The sequence below is a fragment of the Balaenoptera ricei genome, chromosome 2, assembly GCF_028023285.1.
Source record: "Balaenoptera ricei isolate mBalRic1 chromosome 2, mBalRic1.hap2, whole genome shotgun sequence".
Classification (NCBI taxonomy): Eukaryota; Metazoa; Chordata; class Mammalia; order Artiodactyla; family Balaenopteridae; genus Balaenoptera; species Balaenoptera ricei.
In genome coordinates, this window is record NC_082640.1 from 34,583,571 (window position 1) to 34,603,278 (window position 19,708).

The 19,708-nt window shown below is 48.3% G+C and overlaps 1 protein-coding gene across 1 annotated transcript; it reads right to left on the reverse strand.

Annotated features, from left to right (window-relative positions):
* Positions 1 to 1,418: 1,418 nt before the first annotated feature.
* Positions 1,419 to 13,832, reverse strand: STARD5 (StAR related lipid transfer domain containing 5). Its single transcript, XM_059912334.1, has 6 exons — positions 13,644 to 13,832; positions 12,963 to 13,012; positions 12,481 to 12,613; positions 9,264 to 9,381; positions 8,320 to 8,413; positions 1,419 to 3,705 (listed from the first exon to the last, which is right to left on the reverse strand). Exons 1-6 carry the CDS (start codon positions 13,740 to 13,742, stop codon positions 3,558 to 3,560), a joined length of 642 nt encoding a protein of 213 aa, XP_059768317.1. The 5' UTR covers positions 13,743 to 13,832; the 3' UTR covers positions 1,419 to 3,557.
* Between the last annotated feature and the right edge of the window lie 5,876 nt (positions 13,833 to 19,708).

The window sequence follows — 19,708 nt, forward strand, 5'->3', positions numbered from 1 at the left end:
GTCCAGCTGGTAAATGATACGGAGAGTGAGTCCTTTCTTCTGTGGTCTGGGAGAGACTAACAGGCCAAGGTGCTTTTAAGTTTGGTCATCGCTTAATGCCTGATTGTCAAGCTCGGGACAAAGAAATGCATTAGCAACACCCAACAGCCCCCGACGAGGCCTGGACAGTGTGTCAGCCCTGCTCCTGCCCCTGTTCCCGTGAATAAGGGTGTGAGGGAGGACCCGGCAAGGACCACAGACACGACACAAAAAGTCCTTACTCCCAGGCCAGTATCAGAGGGGCCATCTTAATGTCATCCAATAGCTTCTCCAGGGTCCATAGGAAGCTAAGAATCTGTTTCCTGGCTGTGAACTCTTAGGAAACTCTCCTGGGGAATCATAATCTTCATGCAAGCCCCTTTAGTGACTTCACCACAGTGGGTGCCAGCTCAGTGCCCTATTCTTCCTGAGAAATAATGTGCTCAGAGTCATCTGTGTCAAGCTCTAGAGCAGACAAGAACTTGGAGATAACCATTTGTGTCAGCTCCTTAGATTTAAGAGAAAGGCTGAATTTGAACATGGTCTGACAATGAAAGGTATGACCCCATTCAACACCCACCCTACCGGATCTTACTGTGTGCCTGTCCAGGGCCGGGCACCCAGGCCATGGGATTCAGCGGGCACACCCCTCGCCCCCGCAATCTCACGTCTGCACACAATGATGTTTCCTATAATCGGGTTACTGTTTTGAGTCTTATCAAGCAGCCAGGTGATGAAGGTGGCCCAGCCAGGTGATGAAGGTGGACCAGCCAGGTGATGAATGCGGACCAGCCTGGGGAAGGAGAAAGAGTCTTTCCATCAGGACTGGGAGGTGGTGACACGGAGGAGCACAGTGCCAGCCATGGGCCTGGGACACGGAGAAAGCCTCCTTGGGAGCTCAGATGAATCAAGTGAGTGAGTGGGGTTGTATGAGGACTCACATGCAGCCAGGGCGCGCCCAGGCCCTCCCAGGAACCCCTTCTGTCTCTGAAGACCCCCTTCTCCCCCAGCTCAAATAGAACCACTGAGGACGCTGCCACTGCCAGCTTTCCAGTTTCAAATCAAGAATCAGCAAGAAAGGGACTTCCCTGGTGGCGCAGTGGTTTAAGAATCCGCCTGCCAATGCAGAGGACACGGGTTTGAGCTCTGGTCCGGGAAGATCCCACACGCCGCGGAGCAACTAAGCCCGTGCGCCACAACTACTGAAGGCTGCGCTCTAGAGCCCGTGCGCCACAACTACTGAAGCCCGCACGCCTAGAGCCCGTACTCCGCAACGAGAAGCCACCGCAATGAGAAGCCCGCACACTGCAACGCTCGCTGCAACTAGAGAAAGCCTGCGCGCAGCAACGAAGACCCAACACAGCCAAAAAATACATAAATAAATTTATTTTAAAAAAAAAGAATCAGCAAGAAGGTCTTAAAACGTAAGCTCATCCATTTGAGCGTCATGATGCTGCAGTTTACAGGTGAGGTTTAGTGCGCCTTGGTCACCTTCTTCAGATCTGACAACAGGCAGAGAAAACAGTGTCTTTGCAAACAATGATTCCAGTCATCCCCAACACCGCAAACACACAAACAACAATCCTGGATCTACTTTAACTCCCCAGGGAAATGAGTCCATCCAAGAGTCTCTCCCAGGCAGCCCTCGTTCCTGGCTTTGTACAGCACCTCACTGATTCACCACCATCATCTCATTTGCATGGACTCTTAAGCAGGCTACCCCAGGATTGGTATTCATGCCCCCAGATTTTCTTTAAAGACAGGAAGCCAAAGCACAGGAGTGTTAAGTGACTGTCCGAGAGCATCATTTCTAACTGGCAGGGATGGGACCACTTGCATGTTTTCTGACTCTTGGTCCAGTGCTCAAACCAGTTTAACCCACTGCCAGCAGATGCACGTAGGAGCAGTGCAGGCGCAGTCCATGCAGTGGGCCCAGTGAGACGTGTTCTTGGGAGGCTGACCTCCCCTCCTGGCCAGATGGGGCAGCACAGGTGGCTCCATCTTGGTAAGACCACCACCTTCCTGGGGCTCCTGGGCTGGCGTGCCCACAATCGGCTGGGTTTGGGAGATCAAATTGTGATAAGTTGATACAGAACGACTTCTGGCACAAAGTAAGGACCCATTAAGTACTTGGCGAATGAATGAATGAAATCTAAGTACATATAAGAGTCCTGTGAAGATTTCTTGATGAGAAGAGGGAGTTAGCTGGATGATCTTCATGGCATGATTGTGGGATCTGCAGCTGCATTAGAGCCCAGAAAGGCTTTCTAACCCCCTGACACTGAGCTTTCACATTTTAAAGCTTGCTCAGACCTCGGCACATTCAGAAGACAGGCACCCCAGGACTCAAAGGTGGGGAAGCAAGATACTCTGATACAAGGGGAATGTTTTCCATCTGGAGGTGCAAAGGCTGAGGACCCTGGAAATTTTCTGCTAGTAACCTGAGAAACTGCAATACGAGTGCACTCTGGTCAAACACACGTGGGGCCTCCCTCACCAGCAAGTTGGTGGGCCAATGGAGGAGCTTGTGAGGGAATGTTGGAGAATTCCACACAGGACTGTGTGGCCCTGACCAGAGTGAAGGAAAGGGAGTCGTGTGCCCGCTGAAGCCCCTTCCAGGTGGCAAGGCCGTGCTCCCTGGTTCCGATGATGCACCGGGCTGGGCATAGCCCGTTTGGGGTCATTTCATCTTGCAGCAGAGCCTGGGGGGGATTTTAGCCAGCACTGCTGGGGGTGGGGCATCTGCTCTTCCGTCCTTCCCGCTGACAGCAGTACGGGCTCACCAGGTCCCGGAGGCCAGAGGACTCCTGCTCCATCTTCTATAACAGAACAAGTTCTCCTCCAAGTTCCCCTTGTAGGTGCCCTGAGCCCAGAATCAATTCCAGAGTGCTGCCTGGGCAGATTCAAACTGCCAGGTTTCACTGGGGCGCCTGAAATTTAACTCATGCAGGGGAAAAAGAGAGAAAAATGACTTGAATAGAAGAGACAACAAAAGGAGTACTGGAAGTGTTTTTTCCTGAATGCTTCTCTCATTTTTTAAGCATCATTTTGCCAAGCTGACGTCTTTTAAGGGGGAAAGTCTGGCACGGTATCAGAAACACACATCCGGGGATTTGTTGCACAGGACTGAGAGCTCGAATGCCACCAAGGGGCTGAGCCAGGTTTTCGGGATTGATGGTGATTCTTCTCGACAAACGGGGAAACATGGTCTCTGAGAGAGATCGGCACAGAAAGGCTTTGGACCCGAGAGCATCGCACGGTGCCCGGGCAGAGTCCCTGTCCGGCGACCGGGGGGGCTTGGGGGGCACCCTGCTGGAGGAGGGGTGCTTGGGTAACGGCAGCCCCGCCCAAGTGGAAGGAGGAGCAGGAGGGGCGGGGGCTGCCTCTGGCTGATGTCCCTGGAGATGAACTGGTCATTGGTGGGTTCCAAAAGTAGAGCGGTTCCAAAGGAGCCCGTGTTCTCCCAGGCTCTCCAGCTGCGTCCCAACAATGGCAGCTCCGCACGAGTCATGGCAGTTCTCGGCCCACCAGCCAGGATGTCAGCCGTAGAATTTCTTCACTGCTTTCTGGAGGTTGGCGTAAAACCCGGCCATGCTGCGGGGAAAGAAGGAGTCCACCACGCCCTGCGGAAGGTAACCGCTGAGGTCGGTCTGGAAGAACGTGACCAGGCTGGTCTTGTCGGGCTCCCTGTGAAAGCAAGGCCAGGGCTGTTATGTGTCTGGAGCAGAGAGCCCGCCCAGGAAATGGTCCAGACCCAGGGATTTCGCTGGGTTCACTGCCCAGGGCGTCCCTCTGGACCTGCTTCTTTTCAGGATGGAAGCGGGTCCTCTCGTGGATGCTTCCATGGCCCCACCAGGCCATTGAGCGAGGACGACCCCCCACTTCCAGCCCAGGAGGGTCATTCGTTCCCTGTGCCCGATTCACTCGGCAAAGGCTTTCAGAGAACTCACTCCTGTACCGGGTCCTGGGAGGAACAGACACGATGCTGCCCTCTGTCCATTTAGGGCAGTGGTTCTCCAAATGGCCTGGCAGCTCCTGGGGGCTCCTGACACCCTTTCAAGGGGTCTGCAAGGTCAGAGCTATTTTCATCACAGCACTAAGATGTGATTTGCCTTTTCCACTCCCATTCTCTCAGCATGTACTTCATTCTCACAAGTTTTCTCTTGGCCAGGACCATGAAGGCATGGGCTTCGTGGAGACCACTGAGCATTTTATTTGAATGGAGCTGTCAGCAGCTTCCGGGGGAGGTTTCCAGAGGCTACATGAGGTGTGATATCACAACAGACTGAATGCAGAGGCAGATACGAGCTTCTGTTAAACCTGACATTAAAGAGATTTCCCAAAATGTCAAACAGGGCCACTCTTCACTATTTTTCCTCTTTTGAAAAATATGGTTACTTTTCACAAAAATATTTATGTGAACATATAATACACGTATTATCATTATTTTAAAATAAATGTTTTTTAAATGTCCCGGTTTTAATTTCAAATATAGTAAATACTGATGGATATAATCCACATGAACAAAAGCGCTTTGATGCCCTGAATAATATTTAAGAGTGTAATGGAGCCTCAGACCAAAAATGTGAGAATGGCCGACTTAGAGACCTGACACATAACTTGCACACATGAGAAGGGGCTTCGGCTGGGGGTGGCAGAAGCCCCGAGGGAGGCCACAGCATGGAACATGGCACAGACCCGTGCTGAAGTCGAGAGGCAGCGTCCGGTCACCAACCTTGCAACTCAGCGGACCTCCCTGGGCTGCAGACGTAGTGGCCTCCTGCTCAGGGGCACAAGGGCAGTGAAGCCCACCAGCGAGAGTCAGATTCAGTGAGGGGCACGCACGGGAGGAGACGGGACCCAACTTGGTAGGGACAAAGGGTCTTCAGTGTCACAAACTTCCCAATTGCCAGGACCACAAAGGCACGGGCTTTGCGGGGACCATTTGGCGTTTCATTTGAGTGGAGCTGTCAGCAGCCTCAGAGTCTCATCAGGAACCCCACGGAGCACTGCACCTTCCCATCAAGTGTTTCCTGACATCCTGGAGGTCAAGGGCTGAGAAGTGGAGACCCTTTAGAACCTCGCCCTCCCTCCCAGATGCACAGACAGGGCCGGGGGCCAGCAGATGAACGACAGTGCAGGACGGCGCTGGCTGGGCAGGCTTCTCTCCTCTGCTCATGCCTTCTCTGCACAGAGCCTGAACTCGGGGTTCGGGGGGCACAGACTGCCTTCCATCCCAAAGCCTCAGCATCATCGGACACTGTTCCTTGCTCACCAAGCCCCAGCCCCTCCACCTGTGCTGGGACCTTCTCTCTTCTCCCTGCTCCTCCTGCCATGGGCTCACTCAAGCCCCCATACTTCTCAGTGCTGTCCTCTTTGGCCTGAACAGGTGAGGGAGAAAGTCTGCTCAGGGACCATGCTTTCCTCCGGGTGAGGACGGGGCTTGGTAGGAGGTAAACACGCAACAGGCCGGGTGGAAGAGGCAAACTCGGTACCTTACAGAGTGGTCACGGTGAAGAGCGCTTCTCGCTTGGACGTCATTAACAGAGCGGGCAAAGGGGGGCTCAGAGCGATGTTGGAATCACCTGGTCTCCCCATGGAGAAGGCTGGGCTAGATAACGGCGTCCACCACTGGTCCTTGTTGTAAGGATTCGTGAGATAACACGTGCAGAGCACTCAGTAGACTCGCTGGGCACAGAGCAGGGCTGCATTCACGATGTGATTATGCTGCCCCTGCTACAAACACCAACCCCCCCCCCCCCGCCCCCGCCTGGAGAACAAGCAGAGCCCGACAGCTCTGCCCTGTCCGCTGCAGCCACTCGACTCAGGCACCACCATCCCTCACCTCCAATTAGTCCCCTTGCCCTGGCTCACAACCTCGCCCACTCCAGAGGCATCACAGCACTGGACACTCAGCCCAGAGCACATCCTGCTCCAGACTCCCCACCAGCTCCCCGTTCGATTCCGAGCACAGCGCCCACGACTCCAGGGTGTGGGCCCTGCTACCTCGGTGACCGGATCTCCTTGCCTTTCCCCCTGCTCACTGCCATCTGGCACAACGGCCTCCGTGCCATTCCGTAAATGCCCCTTGCCTGCCCCCACCTCAGGGACTATGGACCTGCTTATCCCTCTGCCAGGCACACACTCCCCCCAGCCCCCTCCCATCCCCAAGGCTCCCTGTGCTGTACTTTGGTCAAACGTCCTATCAGGGGGGCCTTTGGTGACCCCCCAGATGTCTAGCTCCCCCATCCCTCCCCGGCACCTTTATCTGGTTTCAGTTTTCTCCAAATCATTTAAAATCTGATCACTACAAGCGTGTACATCTGATATAATTACGGTGCTTGTGTTTTGTCTGTCTACCCTGCTCCCACTAGAATCTAAGTTCCAAGAAGGCTTATCTGTTTTGAGGGGTCAATATCTAGATTAAGAGCATAGATTTGGGAGTCAGATGCTATAGCTTGACCAGCTCCTTGCTGTGTGATCTTGAGTAAGTTAGATAACCTCTCTGTGCCCAGAGTCCTCATATAAAAAAATGAAGGTAATAACAGTACCTTAGAATTGTTATAAGAATAAAAATGAGTTAAATTATAAAATATAAAGAATAGAAGAGTGCCTTACACACAGGAGTGATGTATAAACATTTGCTGCTGTTCCTGTCACGATTAGTATCATTTCTTGAATCCATAGCACCTAGAACAGGCCTATATTCATAGAGTGATGGGAACCATCATTGTCACAGGTTTCAGATCCACATAAAATGCTTTCAAGCGAGCTGAGTCAAAACCTCCACACTAGGGACTTCCCTGGTGGTCCAGGGGTTAAGACCCCACGCTTCCAGTGCAGTGGAGGCAGGTTCCATCCCTGGTGGGGGAACTAAGATCCTGCATGCTGTGTGGTGCAGCCAAAAGATAAAACAACAAGAAATATATATATATGGAACATCTTGGGAAGAAATATTTGTAACATATATAATAAAAAATGTTTTAAAAATGTCTTAAGAAAAAAACCTCCACACCAGCTGGGTTTTGTGGGATCTTTCTGGCACTAAGTGACCCAGCTACAAAGTCTGTGCAATCAGGTCTTGCTATCTGGAATGAGGCATAATGATACTCATCATATTGTGCATTCTCCCCAAGGAAGATATCCACAGAATTCAGCCCCTAAGGGGAAAGTGCTCTGACTCTTATTCTGAAAATTCCTGTGTGTGTGTGTGTGTGTTTGCGCTCGCATGGTGAGGGGAGCCGTGTTGGATTGCAGCTATGCTATTATTTGCAAACTCATAAAGTTTTGCTACGTTTAACAGAAGTCTGCCACAAGATGTGTGAAAAGCCAGCTTAGTCAAAAGTGTTACGTGAAGGTGTGGGATGTGGGTTTTCGGTACAATGCTATGGCACCAAAACCCTTCTCCTGAGATTGAGTGGTGACAGCATCAATGTTTTCCCTGCTGGTGTCTGTTTGTGGGTTGCAGGGTGACAGGGACAGACCCTCAGGTACAGTTTCTTTCTTTGTCAACTTGAGTGGTTCCCAGGATAAACCAGTGACCTTCGGGTTATTATTAACACGGAAAGCTCCTGGTAAAAACCTGGCCCTGGTGGTCCAGTGGTTAAGACTCCACGCTTCCACTGCAAGGGGCGTGGGTTCGATCCCTGGTCAGGGAACTAAGATCCCACACGCTGCTCGGTGAGGCCAAAAACAAAAACCCAAAAAACCAAAAAGAACCTGGCCATGACCTGCGAGAAAATGGGGCCAGAACCATTTCTGAGCTCAGTTCTGGGGCTGACTGACGGTGTGCTCTGAGAATCGCGCTTTAGCCCCGAGCATCTCCATCCCATTCCTCGGTGAGGGGTGAAGAGCACCGTGTGGGATTCGGGGTGAGGCCAGCTAAGCTCTTGGCTGCTCCAGGCTGGTGGAGAGCACTCAGAACACGGAGGAGAAGACTGGGTGCCCAGGGCCCACACGGCCAGCCTGGGACCCTGCACAGACCACCTAACTTCCCCGAGCCTCAGTTTCCTCATCTGCTAAATGGGACCGTGACATTTGCCCAGCTTGCCTGGGCCGGAGGGAGGGCTCCCCACATCAGAAATAATGACATCTCCCCACAATTCTTTCCCACGTGCCTAGAACTTTGGCGTGTTACGTCACCAATGTGTATGTATAGGGTTCTGTAACGTCAAGGCCTACAGAGTGGTGAGGCATTTTTATTACTGCAAATCATCATTAATGTTGCCATTGAGTAGAATGTCCTCAGTTAAGCCACAGTTAGGTCTGGGCACATCATTCAATCCAAGAGCTTATCCTTACCCTGGCAGAGGTCCACAGAAGCAACCGCAAGGATGGTTAAATCCTCTCACGTAACCTGGCTTCGGGGGACATAACAGATGCTCCACGCTGGTAGCTGGAAGACAGAGAAAGATGGTCAGTGAGCTACAACTTCGGGCAGTTGGGCCACTGCCGCTGAAGGGCCTTACCGGGCACCCACGGTGGGTACAGACCAGTCACCTGGAGCCCAGGCGTCAGAGGACGACCCTGCCCCTTGGCCCTGAGCTCTTCCTACTGCCACCCCGTCCCTCACATTCACACACACGTTCACACATACTCGTGCTCACGCACACACGCACACACGCATGTCCACAGCTTCCCCAAGCCTGCTGGAATATTAGAGAAAAGAACATTTCAGACTATGAGGCTTGAGGGCAGAAGAACGAAGGGACCCCTCTCAAATCGCAGCCGAGAGAGGTGTGGATGGACACACAACCTACCCCCATGTGGAAGATTCAGAGGAGTGGCAGGCGCTGTGGCTTTCAGCGGGAGGCACCATAGAAAGTGCAGAGGCAGGAACTCTGCTCCTCGCGGGAAGGAGGAGAGCGGACAGCCCCACAGCCCTCTCGGGAAGGTGCTCCGTCGGTGCAGGGAATCACCACACCCTGGGGTTCCCTGAAGCCAAACCGTACCCCGCATGTCTAGGGTACAAACTATGCGCCTCAGCAGGGATGAAAATGGGGTGCTGACGAAATCTGTGATTTATAACTAAAATTACTAGTGTGTGGACTCTCCCACCTCAGACCTCCCTGGCACAGAATCTCCCCAAACATGACAAGGGGAGGCTGGCACAGAAAAAGAGACCCAGGCTGTGAGTGCTCCAGGGATTTCCGGCTGGTCGGCTTTCCTTGAGGAGCTGGGCGGGTGTGGAAGAGACAGAAACCAGCATCCCACGAAGGCTTTGCAGCAGCCCTGCCGTCACTCACCATTGGAACTGATGGTCCCATCCTCATACGTCTTGACCAGCACCAGGTCCACAAAGTCTCTGGGAGAGATGAGCTTCATGACGGCTGAGGGGGTGGTGGTTCTGCTGACGCACTGTGTCTGTCAGAGCAAAGGGGGATCCAGCTGCGTCTGATGGCCGCGCATCTGCTCCCCAACCCAACTCGACTCGGAGCTCATCCAACCTGTTCCAATACCCCAGGGTCTAGAAAATGGGAATAGAACTGACAGCAGGGTGGCGCTGTGACCTGGAGGGTCTAGAATGAACTTTCCTGGACGGGCCAAGGGTCATGGCAACACACCCAGCTCGTAGAATCTAGGGTTGTGACACGGGCTGCCCATGGCTGATCAGGACCACTCTGAGCTTATGTCTCAAAAGAGCATGAGAGTTGCCATTAATTGAGCACGTAGTTAAGAGCCTGGCTGGACAAAGCTCTCAGTGGTCCTTTGCAACTGAGAAATAGGTTTCATGAACCCATTTGACAGGTGAGGAAACTGAGGCTTGGAGAGATGAAGGAATTCACCACAAAGCTCAGGGTGGAGATGAGGCTTGAACAGGGCCAGAAGTAGGGTGAGGCAAGAGAGGCCATTCCTTCCTAAGGCCGACCCGGTACTTGCTTAACCCTGAGAGCAGTGCCTCCTTAAATGTGTGTCCTGGGCAGCTTTCTGGTTTCTCCCAGCCCCAGCCCTGGGAGCGAGCACCCCTTGAACTGCACACCATCTCAGAATATCCCACCAAGTCCATTCTCCCACTTTACAAGCCAAGGGCCCTTCAAACCCACCCCATGCTTTATCCCATGATTCCCCTCCTCCAGCAGGACCCCGGTCCTTTCAAGGTCACAAGGTACAGGTCAGGCCCGAGGATGGGACAATCCTGGGGAGACCTCTGGGGAGCAGGCGAGAAGGCCTCTTGCCTCTTTGGCTATTAAGACTCGGGGCGCCGTGTGTGGCTGAGAAAAGTCTGACCCTGGGTATGAGTCTTCCAGGTGGGCGTGCAATCCCTGGGGGCACTTGAGAACTTTCCAGTGGGCTCTGGGAGCACTGGGAATCAGTTTCCAGATGGCTCATCTTCCACGTGTCCTTCCTAGAATGACCTGCCTGAGAACAGCCTGCACCTTCATGCAGGTTTCCCTTTCCCACTTGAAAAAGGTGCCACATACCCCACCCATCTGGAATCTTCCAATCATACACTGTCCTAGGGTGTAAAATCCCCCAGGGGGCCAAAGGGACACTGAGGGATGCTGATTTCAATATTTAACCAAGGCACTGCACACTGGAGTTAGAATTTCCATGTTTTCCCCTTCTTAAAGCATATATTCTTTTTAAAGGCCAAAGCTTGTTGCTAGAAACAAGGTAATTTTGCCTTTTCTGAATTCTAGTAGTTTGTAGTAGGAATGGCAGAAGTGATGAGATTAAAAAAAAAAATAACTATACAGATTCCACTCCTGATTATTGCTACAAAACGCATCAATTCTGAAGGAGAGCGTCTGGAGAACAAGATGAAGAGGACATATCGGTAAGAAAGCGGCAGCACGTGTTATAACTGCCACAAACTTGTGGCATGGCTCTTTATCTCATCCATCCATCCATCTACCCATCCATCTACTATCTATCAATCTTAGAATTAGGATATTTGAGATTTGTCAAAATCACGCTGTCATTCTGTTATTACATTTCCATTATGTTTCAAAGGGCATTAACCCGTGTTTCCTCAACTTCAAGCATTTGTGTATAATTATTTGTACACTATCTTCACAATTTTTTCCTACCTCTGGTAGCACCTATCCTGTTATTCACTTAATATTTTTATCTAAATGTGCTCACGTTTTAAAACTTAAACTTATTTTAAAAAGGAAGCTATTTAACTACTGGAAATGAAAAAAAGGTACCACTTGGCATAAATAAAAGACAACTGCAAATATATATATATATATATATATATATATATATATATATATATATATATAGTTCTAATTCTGAGCCTGAGGCCAGCTGTCTGTTTGTTATAATGGAGATTCACAAGTGTTAAACAGGTGTCAAAAGCACATTAGCACCTATCCCAGACTTTTCCCTTCAAGTTATCAGAGAGATTGAAGAACATTTGAAATGGGGTGACCTCGCTATGTGTGATTCAATTTCAGCTTTCACTGTTAGAGACCTAATACACTGTATCACCTAGTGCCCCAACATTATGTGCCCCACCCTTCAGGAAACACTGACATAATTTGTGATAATGAACTGAAATGTGAATTCTTGGTCAAGCTTAAGAACACTTGGGTCCTACGGACTGACCAGTAAAGAACTATGGCTTGAGGTTTCACAGCACCATCTACAGAAACACCCAAGAGGGTATACCATGTCCACAGATGTCAAAATCAAGGCACCATTCAAATCAAAAAAAGCTGGCAACATTTCCCCAGGGCAACTTTTTAATTTGTTTTGGCTATGTTTTGTTTTTTTCTCCTTAACTTCTATAATCAAGAGGAGGTGCATACTTAATACTACAGAGGATCCCAGGGCAGGACAAACTACATCTTTACTGCCCAATATGGTAGCCACTAGTTCCATATGGCTATTTAAATTTACATCGAGTCATGAAAATTAAATAAAATTAACAATTTATTTCTTCAAACTAGACACCTTTCAAATGCTCTGTGGCCACGTGGGGCTAGTGGCTACCGTACTGAACAGCGCTGTTGTAGAATATTTCCATCAGAGCAGAAAGTTCTCCTGGGCAGCGCTAGAGTAGATACCACACATTTTACCAATGGAGTAACTGTCATCCAGCATCTGCCACCTGGCACAGCGTCACAGCTGGCAGAGAATCCTGACTCTTTGGCCAGGACTCAATTCATTACCATGGTCCCAGAAACGGGCAATACTTCAAACTAGAGCTGATGTGTCCAATCCAGGCACTGCTTCAGCATCCTCAGAGCTCATGTTCACTCTGCACTCCTGCTTTCATCATCCGCTGCTATGTTCTCTCAGCTCTGTTTAGGGCAGCTCTACCTCTCTGGGTCTCATTGTTGCCTACCTGTACCTGGGCCGAGGCTGGGTTTGAGTGTCAAGCAGTGGGCAACCTGTTTGCTGGGCATCAGGGGCTCACAGTGTACTCCTCTTGCCTAAAGGTGTCATTGACCCCCCGCAGAGGGAACAGAGTCAGCTTACTGTCTAGCGATAACAGTGCTTGGAAAGACTTACATCAGTGATGCTTTCGATAATTTCAAAACTGTTCACATTCTCATCCCACTTATCTCGTAGGGTCCCAGCAAGTGGTTTCACACAGTCCCACACCTGCTCTGGTGTCCCATTCACAATGCCTTCTCCTCGGTACCTGGAGCACAAAGAGGAATGTGACCCCAAGGCATCAAACTGGTTTATCCTGGGATTACATATAGGGACTAGAAGTCATGTCTGTCACTGTTAAGACAGCCTTGCAGAGAAGGGGCTGACATTTACCAGCCCACCTCCCCTCAGGCCTGCAGAAATGGACGGACGGCAAGCTTTCATAAGAATATAGTTTGAGGAAATGATGTAGTTAAACATGGAAACTTTTCTAGAAGATAACTGGCAAGTTGATTCCAGGTGCTAGGGTTGACTGGAGTCTCTTAGGAAACAAACCCGCAGAAACAGCAGGAAAGGTGTGGCACCTTTGACAAGCTTTGAACAAGGGGTGCACTTACAGGTTCCCTGGAAACTCCACAGATGGCCTCCAGGAAACTGAAACTCCGTTCTGTCAAAAGGCACAGAATCGCAAAATTTTAGAGCTAGAAAGGCCCTTGGGAGATCACCAGGCCCAATCCCCTGTTTTACAGAAGAAAAGTCGAGAGCCCCAAGAGATGCAAATCTCCAAGGTACCCAACTGACATGTAGCAGAGTGGGGACTGGTCCAGGACAAAGCTGCCCCCAGGAGGATGTGATGGACAAAGGGATCTTATGTGGCTGACTTGAAGAGCGCTGGGGAGTTTTCAAACCACCTTAAAAACCACCGTGCATCTTGTCTCCTCGGGCAATTTTGGTCTCTTTGTTAAAAATCCTAAGTGTCCAGTGAGCAGCACCATCCCTTTGCCACCCTCCTGGGAACGCAGAGAGGGGCTCCTGCTCCGAGGAACGGAGTAAAGGCTTTGGAGCCTGGTGCTTCCGGTTCCATTCTAATCATTGACCAGCCAGGTGACCTTGGCCGAGTCTTTCAAAGAAAGGGGCGGATACTTATCTCTCGGGGGGGGGGGTGTCATTGTGTGCAAAACAGGCCGGAGGATGGAACGCAGAAAACCTCCAGGAGAGGGGCAGCCTGGGGGCTTCTGGAACCCCGGCCCCACGGAGCAAAGGCCCTTCGACCCCTTCCTGCCCAGCTCCTCACTCACGCCTTCCCGGCAAATCTTCCATCCTGACTCGTCTCGCCGGTACTGGAGCATCTTCTCCGCCACCGCCTCGCTTATCTGCGCGGCCAACGCCGGGTCCATTGCGCCGAGAGCTGCGCGAGGTTGCTGGGGAGCAGGTGCGGGGTGCGATGTGCGGTGGCGGCCGGGCACTTAGGTATGGGAAGCCGGAAAGCCCGGGCCAGCAGAAGAGCCCGGAGTCCCGCCCCAGCCCCGCCCCCGCTCTAGGATTGGCCTAGACCGTCAGACAGACCCCGCCCCGCTCTGAGATTGGCAGGGCCGGAGATCAACCGGTCGGTCACTGCAGGACGCCCTCCGCCCCGAAGGGTCCAAGGCGCTCCCCGTAGGTCCTGCAGGACCTGCTTTTCGCCTGTCCCAGCTCAAGGAGGGGCTTGAGACGCCGGAACTTGAGAAAGCCACTGGTGGAGAGCCAAGTGGGCCGGGCCAGGTCGTGGGCAACGTCGTTGACTTGTATAAGGAGCGTGGAGCTCTGTCTTGAATGCACAGAGGCTTTCAGCCAGGCTGGACGACGGAGAAATTTCCATCCGAAATACCTTTTTAGGGCGGCTGTTGCAGGTGTGCAAGAGGGAATGAGCGTAGAGACTGGGAGGCCCGTTAGGAAGCTGCAGCGATAGTGGGAGAGATGGAGGTGGTCTGGAGCAGCGGCTGGGTGGTGGGGGTGGAGAGAAGAGGACCCCTCGTAAAGTGCTTAGAAGGTAGAACGTAGAGATCTCTGTGACAGATGGTGGAGGCCGGAGGAGCAAGAAGCATCGTGACTCCCACCTTCTGGCTTGAGCTACGGGTGGCTTAGCTGAGCTGGGGACAAGACAGGCTGGAGGGGGAACATGGTGCGTTCAGTTCTGGGCATGTTCAGTTGGAGGTGCCTGAAAGACCCCTATGTGATGTCCGGGAGACAGTGGGATACGCTGGCATCTGGGAGAGAGCTGGGCTCCAGATAAGAGGTCGCAGGGTTCTGTGCCTCTGGGTGACATCTACCTTGGAGGGTGAGTGGGGGGGGGGGTCACATCCCTCCAGCCTCCTATCCTATCCTCCTCTTCAGCGCTATAACCAACTAAATATTTGAAAAGGTCAACACTGAGATCAGTTTGTATTTTCTGTTGTGTGTGCTTATTATTTCATTTAAAGGTTTGAAAAAAAATGGTGTAAAGAAAATGACTACTTGAAACCCCTTTTTGGAAGATGTGATGGGCTGCCAGGTGTTAAGAAGCCGGATGGGGAATTAGGGAGTCCAAGTTCTAGACCTGGTTTCACCCACACTTTGCCGTGTGCTTTTGAGCAAGTCACTTAGCCTGTTTGCTTGTAGGTGAAATGGGACCATAATGAATGTCTCCCCATGCCACTGTGATAGGCAAGTGAAGAAATGCATGTGAATGTACCTTGGAGCCATTAAAAAAAAAAAAAAAGGACCAATAAGTTAACCATGGTTAAAAAATTAAGCACATCCAAATCTCATAAAAAGTCAGATCATAGTCTGAGGGAAAAATTAGAGCATATTTTAACTAAAAGGAAGTTTTCTTAATGTACCAAGTGCTCTTACAAATCACTAAGTCATTTTCAAATAACCCAACAGACAAAAAGAACCCATCAGATATGAACAGACACTTTGCAGAAAAATAAATTAGCATGGCTAACAAGGATATGAGAAGATGCAGAACCACCCTCATAGTTAGGGAATTACAAATTAAAACAAGGGGACACTTTTTACACCTATCTGAGGGACAGATCTGAAGAGGTTTGTCTCTCAGAGGACAAACAAAGGACAAACAAGAGGCTGACAAATCTGACAGTGGTTAATTCCATGTTGGTGAGTGTATGGGGAAACAGTTGTTTTTATACAACTTTATACAGTTGTTTTTACACTGTGGGTGAGAGTGTAAATTTATGTAACCTTCTGGGAGCAAAATAATATGTATTAAAATTTTAATTTACTTGTTTTTTGACCCAGCAACTCCTGCACAGAGATGTATAAGATTGATCTTGCAACTGGAAACAACCTAGTGTTTGTCAATAGATTAAACAAAGTTACAGGATATCCATTTATTAGATTATTATGTAGCCATTAATATAGTGTGGCCCAGATGAAAAAAGGTGGGGCTGGAACAGACAGGAAATGCTCAATAGAGCCTAGGGAACTAGAAGTATGAACGGATATGAGTGGACGATTTTAATCAAGAGCAATTCAGTGTCTATGAAGGAAACAAATGGTATTTTCAAACTTAACTTTAAAATAACTTAAAATTATTTAAATTCTTACCCCACCAAATAAAATGTTTATATGTCTACTAACAGGGAAAATATACACTATATATATTAAAAAAATGTAAATTGAAGGACAGCAGTACTGTAGATAAGAATAAGAGTCATGGCTCAAGTCAGAGTGCCCTGGTTCAAATCCCAGTGTCACCATTTACTAGCTGTGACCTTGGTGAATAACTGACCATCCCAGACCTTTGCATCCTCATTTGGAAAATGAGAAAAATAGTAGTACTAACTCATAGGGTTGACATGTGGGTTAAAGGATTTAATGAATGAATAGCAATGAGAATGGTGCTTGGTATACAGTAAATAAATATTTATATATAATATCATAGTATGATATATATCATATATCATAAATATATATCTTGAGTGAGAAAGAGAAATAACTAGAGATGTGCTTATATATGATTATATTTTTATGTTTACATATATGTTATGTATGTTTATATATGTACTATAGGTTTGGAATATTCACTTCTAGAAAGGTATAGAATAAACTGTTAACAGGAGGGGGTAATGCCACAGGACACTTCTTTTTCATTTTATATCATCATATACTGCTTAATATATTAATTACTAACATGTAGGTTTTCTTAAATTTAAAAAGCGTTATTGGGACTTCCCTGGTGGCACGGTGGTTAAGAATCTGTCTGCCAATGCAGGAGACACGGGTTCGAGCTCTGGTCCAGGCAGCTCCCACATGCCACACAGCAACTAAGCCCGTGCGCTGCAACTACTGAGCCTGCGCTCTAGAGCCCACGAGCCACAACTGCTGAGCCCGTGTGCCACGACTACTGAAGCCCGTGCGCCTAGGGCTGGTGCTCCGCAACAAGAGAAGCCACCACAATGAGAAGCCCACGCACCTCAAGGAAGAGTGGTCCCCACTTGCTGCAGCTAGAGATAGCCCACATGCAGCAACGAAGACCCAACGTGCCCAAAAGTTAAAAATATAAATAAATAAATAAATTTTTAAAAAAATTATTAAAAAAATAAAAAGCGTCATTAAAAAATTCAATGTAGAATATTTCTAGAAAGCTGCAGCTCCGGACCCTCTCAGTCTGGAGCCTATTAGAATTTTGTTTGGGGATAAAACACTATGAAAACAAAGCTGCGGGAAAGTAAGTCTTGCTGTAGAAAGCGACTTTTGTTAGACATCGAACATTTAAGAGATTTTTATACTTACCAAATGGAGCACGGGTTTTAAAATTTTTCTAGCATTATAAGAGACTTTAATCTTTGCTGCCAGGAAATGCCAGTCCTGAGTATATATGACATATTTGGAGAAGCAAACTGTTTATCCCTGAGGCCGGTACACACTGGCAGCAGGAGACGGGTGAAATTGGGACAGCTGTAGGCAGGCCTCTGGTCTGTTTTGCCTCTGGAGGCCAGGACAGGGCAGGGAGAGCATCTGGCTAGAGCCGGGGAGGGTGGGAGCTGCCCACAGAGCTGCTCAGCCTAGCTTGGGGTCGCTCTTTATTTAGCGATCTCCTTGAGGCTGCAGTTCAGAGCTGACAGGGTAGAAGGAATAACTGACGTCTGTAGATTCCATTGATCAGACCCCACCCATGAGGTCCTCGGGCCTCCAAGTCAGCCAGCTGTCCAAAGCAGACCTCACTGAAGTCCTAGATGAATTTTAAATAGGTGTATATGTGGCAGGGGGCCCAGAGACTTCTAACCCAAACCACCGCCAGACCATCAAGGGGATGGGCCCAAGTGTCCAAGTGCTCCAATCCTGAAAGCTCCTGAATGGAGTATTTGCTTTCTACCTAGTCACTGATGAAGAACTGTATGTGTGTTTACTTAGTTAGCTCAGGCAGCTGCTAGGTGAATCGAGTCTGTAAGCATACATGTATTTATGTATTCACTGGCAAGCCACTGTCCTAAGCACTTTACCTGTACTGTGCCATTTAACCCTCACAGGTAGAGACATCTATTCCCACTTTATAGGTTAAGAAACTGAGGATCACATGGGGTGTCCAAGGCCACACAGCTAGTAAGTGGCAGAACTATGGCAAACACCACGCCCAGTTTCTATTTCTGAAGGTCACATGTATACTCATGCTTTACCGATTCCTACTTCCTGTAAGGATATGAAGTGGTTACCGTGAAATGGGTAAAGATTAAAACACATACACAATAACCTACGAACTCTAAAAAGGAGGAAAACACAAAAACACACACATACAGAGTGGCAGGAAAACAGGACTACTACCTCAGACTAGGGGAGTTAGTCTTCTAGAGGCGTGTAGAAACCTTTTTTCTGAGTTTCCTGGCATTCACGAATTCAGAAACAGGAGTGACAGAGAGAATCATCCTTAAGTTGCTAAGATATTTACCAGACTGGTTTTTTTTGAGAAGTTTTTTTTTTTTTTTTTGATTGTAGTATAGTTAATTTACAATGTTGTGTTAGTTTCAGGTGTACAGCACAGTGATTCAGAATATTTTCCATTATAGGTTATTACAAGCTATTGAGTAGAGTTCCCCGTGCTATACAGTAGGTCCTTGTTGTTTATCTATTTTATGTATAGTAGTGTGTATCTATTAATCCCAAATTCCTAATTTATCCCTCCCCCCTTACCCCTGGTAACCATAAGTTTATTTTCTACATCTGTAACTCTATTTCTGTCTTGTAGATAAGTTCATCTGTAGACAGAGGCAGACAGAGAGGCAGACAGAGAAAGAAAAACATCATATGATATCGCTTATATGTGGAATCTAAAAAATTCATACAAACGAACTTATTTACAAAACAGAAATAGACTCACAGATGTAGGAAAGAAACTTATGGTTACCATAAAGGGAAGAGGGTAGAGGGATAAATTAGGAGTTTGGGATTAAAATATACACACTACTACATATAAAATAGATAATCAAAAAGAACCTACTGTATAGCACAGGACACTATACTCAATAGCTTGTAATAACCTATAATGGAAAAGAATCTAAAAAAGAATATATATGTATGTGTGTGTGTGTATAACTGAATCACATAGCTGTACACCTGAAACTAACACAACATTGTAAATAACTATATTTCAATAAAAATTTTAAAAAAAAGAAAAAAATAAAAGTACCAGTATCCACTTCTAAGTCAACACAAGCACATGTGCCATAGAGCTGTATAAAAGATGTTTAGTGCAACATTACTTTTAGCTGCAAAGAAGTGGAAATGACTTCAACGTGCATCAGTAAGAAATGGATAAATATCGTGTAGTTTATTCAAATGGTGAAATTCTACATAGCAGATGTAACAAGTGAGCTTGATCTGCATATTTCTTCAACAGACCTCCGAAACATAAATATGTACAATATGTGCAGTATAATAGCATTTACTTAAGTAAGACATACTTACATATTGTTTATGGATGCGTATACATACATATTTACACACATGCACACACACAACACGTATGGCTATAAACAGTTGGCTGAATGGACACACGCCGTGTCGCGTGGCACGTGCCTTGGCAGCCTGAGGGAAATGAAACTAAGTGTGGGGATTAGAGTAGCTTCTGATGACATCTGTCATATTTTCTTTAATAATAATAACAAAATGACTAGATGGAAATAAAATTTCAATAGCTGTTGACACGGGGGAGCATGGGTGCTTGTTACTCTGGCCTCTGTGCTCTTCTGCATCTTTTAAATTTCTCTAAATTAAAGACATAGCCCATCACTTTGTTGTGCAGCAGAAACTAACACAACATTGTAAAGCAACTATACTCCAATAAAAATTTTTTAAAAATAATAAAATATATTTTCAACCCTAC

Bases quoted from the DNA above. Each gene is read 5' to 3' on its own strand.
- STARD5 (XM_059912334.1), bottom strand. From the start codon at position 13,742: ATGGACCCGGCGTTGGCCGCGCAGATAAGCGAGGCGGTGGCGGAGAAG. The intron at 13,013-13,643 runs GTGAGTGAGGAG...GCCTTTTGACAG, and splicing joins GGAAGATTTGCCGGGAAGGC to AACGGAGTTTCAGTTTCCTG. The intron at 9,382-12,480 runs GTAAGTCTTTCC...TTGCTCTGACAG, and splicing joins TTATCGAAAGCATCACTGAT to ACACAGTGCGTCAGCAGAAC.